Source organism: Oncorhynchus kisutch, linkage group LG14 (assembly GCF_002021735.2).
Source record: "Oncorhynchus kisutch isolate 150728-3 linkage group LG14, Okis_V2, whole genome shotgun sequence".
In the NCBI taxonomy this organism is placed as follows: domain Eukaryota; kingdom Metazoa; phylum Chordata; class Actinopteri; order Salmoniformes; family Salmonidae; genus Oncorhynchus; species Oncorhynchus kisutch.
Window position 1 is genome coordinate 66,454,983 of NC_034187.2, and position 3,117 is coordinate 66,458,099.

The 3,117-nt window shown below is 42.7% G+C and overlaps 1 protein-coding gene across 1 annotated transcript; it reads right to left on the minus strand.

Moving 5' to 3' along the window:
- Positions 1-312: 312 nt before the first annotated feature.
- On the minus strand, positions 313-2,192 carry sostdc1b (sclerostin domain containing 1b). Its single transcript, XM_020501870.2, has 2 exons — positions 1,796-2,192; positions 313-1,192 (listed from the first exon to the last, which is right to left on the minus strand). Exons 1-2 carry the CDS (start codon positions 1,989-1,991, stop codon positions 708-710), a joined length of 681 nt encoding a protein of 226 aa, XP_020357459.1. The 5' UTR covers positions 1,992-2,192; the 3' UTR covers positions 313-707.
- Between the last annotated feature and the right edge of the window lie 925 nt (positions 2,193-3,117).

The window sequence follows — 3,117 nt, forward strand, 5'->3', positions numbered from 1 at the left end:
ATGCCTTCCAGGTCTCTTACTTGGTCATTTTGTACCTATATATTATTTTCTGAAACTACTATATGTGCCCGTCTCATTGATATCACATTATTAGAGATGCACAAATTGTTTTTGCCCCCACCATGCATCATGTGCTTATTTGGTCATGTGAGGTGAAATGTGTATATTTTGGGAAGTGAGCACTCAGTCTGTTTGACCAGAAGAAGATCTGTTTGGGTTGGAAATGTTGTCAAGAAAGTGATGCTTTGGGAGTCTTAACAGTGTGAGGGCCTTCTTGTCCTTTACTAGTATACTTTGAAAAGTAACACAGAGTATAGAATCACTATTTATATACATACCATGCCATTTTATGTTATTATAAACATTACTATTTGGACAACATACTCAGCTGTTGATACGAACACTTCATCTCACGTTGTCTAATGTGGTTCTTGTACTATTTAAACTAGTCTTATTCTATCACATACAAAAACACATACATTTACAAACACATCCACAGTGGTCAATATTAGGCAAACCAGTTGCACTGTCTGAAGAATCATTGCATAGCCTTCTCCATATAGCTACTTTAAACATAGCGAACACATTGGCTCCATCTAAACAAAACTAGTGTCTGTTGGTGCTGCAGTTGTTTCTTAAGTGGGGGCACAGAGAGACCTTCCATCCCCTCAGAGGTGTACAGAGCACCCCTGACCAGAAGTCTCCATTCAGTCATTTTTAGGCTGTTCTTCAGCCCAGTCCTCCTGCCCAGAACGTCCATTCTTCCCTTCCTTTCCCTTCCTCCTCTTGGGCCCCTGGAGTGTGGAGCTCTGCCCCTGGGCCTGCCCAACCTCCACCTCTGACTTCCCATTCCCTGAGTCATTGTTCTGCCTGGAGTAACGTTTACACTTGCAGGAAGTAACCACAGTGATCTTGTAGGTCCTGGAGCTTCCGTTCTGACACTGCAGTCTGATGCGCTGGGTCCGGGTCCGGTCGATGACGCAACGCCACTCCTGGGCCTCCCGCCGGCTCCAGAACTTTCCGGTGTAGCCGGGGCCGGAGCCGATCCAGTTGGGCAGTAGGTGGGAGGGGAGACACTCCCCGGCACAAACCAGCTCCTTGACCGGGTTCAGGCTGGTGCACTGGCCGTCTGAGATGTACTTGGTGGAGCGCAGCTCTCTGCAGCCCACCTGGTTCTGTGCCTGGCCCTGCTCTGTGACAGAGCGAGAGAGACTGTTACCTTCTGTCAGATACATATTGTCAAAACCTAATCTTGCTGTCAAACCTTTAGGCAGAAAATTGAGTAATCCCAAAAATTCTAACTAAAATATAAATCAAACGATGCTCAAATGATAATGACATGCAAATACTTGAAAGTATTTTAGGTGTGTTTGATTTATTTTGGAGTTGCATTTGGGATTATTCCATGTCATGCTCTTATTAAAGATTGGTTTTGACAGTTCAACAATAACTGTGGCATGGTCAGGGTAATCTGATGTGCAGCATGAGTTAACAACAAATCCAACACAATTACAAATGCTTGAACTTTTTACTTTTCTCCCATTCAAACACTCAAGTCTCCCATTCAAGTCTATGATTCAACTTTAGTTTATTTAACTCCCATTTTTGTCCGTGGAAAATGTGCCTATATACAGAATTATATCAATTCCAATACTACATAATCAATACTTTAGCAATATACATATTGACCTTTTGCTAAATTACACTTCAAAATCAGTGAATACAATGAATATGTTTGGTCCACTATGAATTGTTGAATTAATCCATTTAGAATGTGCATAAACATGCAACTCACCTTTCCTCGCATCGCTGGTCAAACGTCTTCCTCCGTTGCGTGCTTGATTCATTGATACATTACTACTCGGTGTATCCTGGACCGTACTTATCAACTGAGCGTTTAACGTTTCCGTGGCGCCGTTCTTGACAGCTTGACAGCTTCTTATCAGAAGGCAAAATAGCGCAAGCTGGTACCCACTCGTGGTAAGAAGCATCTCTGCACCTCCCCGTAGGCACTCGGCAGGCAGGTAGGTAGAGAGTGAGAGAATATATGTGCAGCGATCTAAAGGAGGAATTAGGTCGTTATGATGTTACTTTACCTATTGTTCAGTCGCTTATATACCCGCCTCTTGTTTTGCCACAACATCTTAGTGCGCATGCAGTGCGTGCTTTTTCTGAATGACCTAGGCGTTTTCACTCACAGCTACGCCCACAAAAGCAAAGGGCAGCGCGTTTTTTTTTACAGCTTGTATACTCCTCCAAGTACTATGTACATAGGCTGCCAGTCAGTTGAGTCAACACATAGACAGACAATTAATAGATGTTTCTGTCAACATAGTTTGATGAACGTTGCTGTCCTCTATGGATAGGCCAGTGGACAGAACATGATCAGCACCTATATAAAGGCTAATCATAAACTAGCAATAATACTGGTTTGTTGACCATCAGGTAACCGTTTGTAAATAAGGTATTAATTATTGAATGAATGTATGCAAATCATATGTAGATAATCAAAGAGTGCCACATGCCAGAGGCATATCCTTTGATACTCTATTTCATGATGATTTGTAAGTTTATAGTTAAAAAAAGATTCAATTTCTGAACGGATTGATTTGTCTTAGCAAGGAAGCTCAGCTGGAGACCCTGCAGTCAGACCAGGTGAGTACGTAGCTCTGGTCCAGGGCGATAGTGTGCGTTCCTAGCGGAAAGCACCAGAGGTAGTGATTACTGTAGTTCTCATGTGTTCTCTCATCCAGTGATCTCTCCATCTCTGCAGTTCAGGTGCTTCAGGTAAACTCACCAACATGATGTATGATGCATTAAACCCAAATCAGAGAATAAGACAAACGTTTAGATCTCCTCCTTCATCCCTCCATCCACCCATTCATCCTGTTGACTCCTTACCCCTAAGAACCAGTGTCTGTTTTCACTCCTTTCCCAGGCCTGCCCTGACAATGAATTCACCCAACGTCTCCTCAGCTATGTCCCCTCCTTTGATAAGCGTGAAAATAAATCCACTGTAAAACTGTCCAGGCTCATGCCATATTGTTAAATAAGTAGCTTTTCTTTTTCATATCTTATTTCTTCTTTCTTTTTAAAAGCCCCGCTGTCCAAACAATC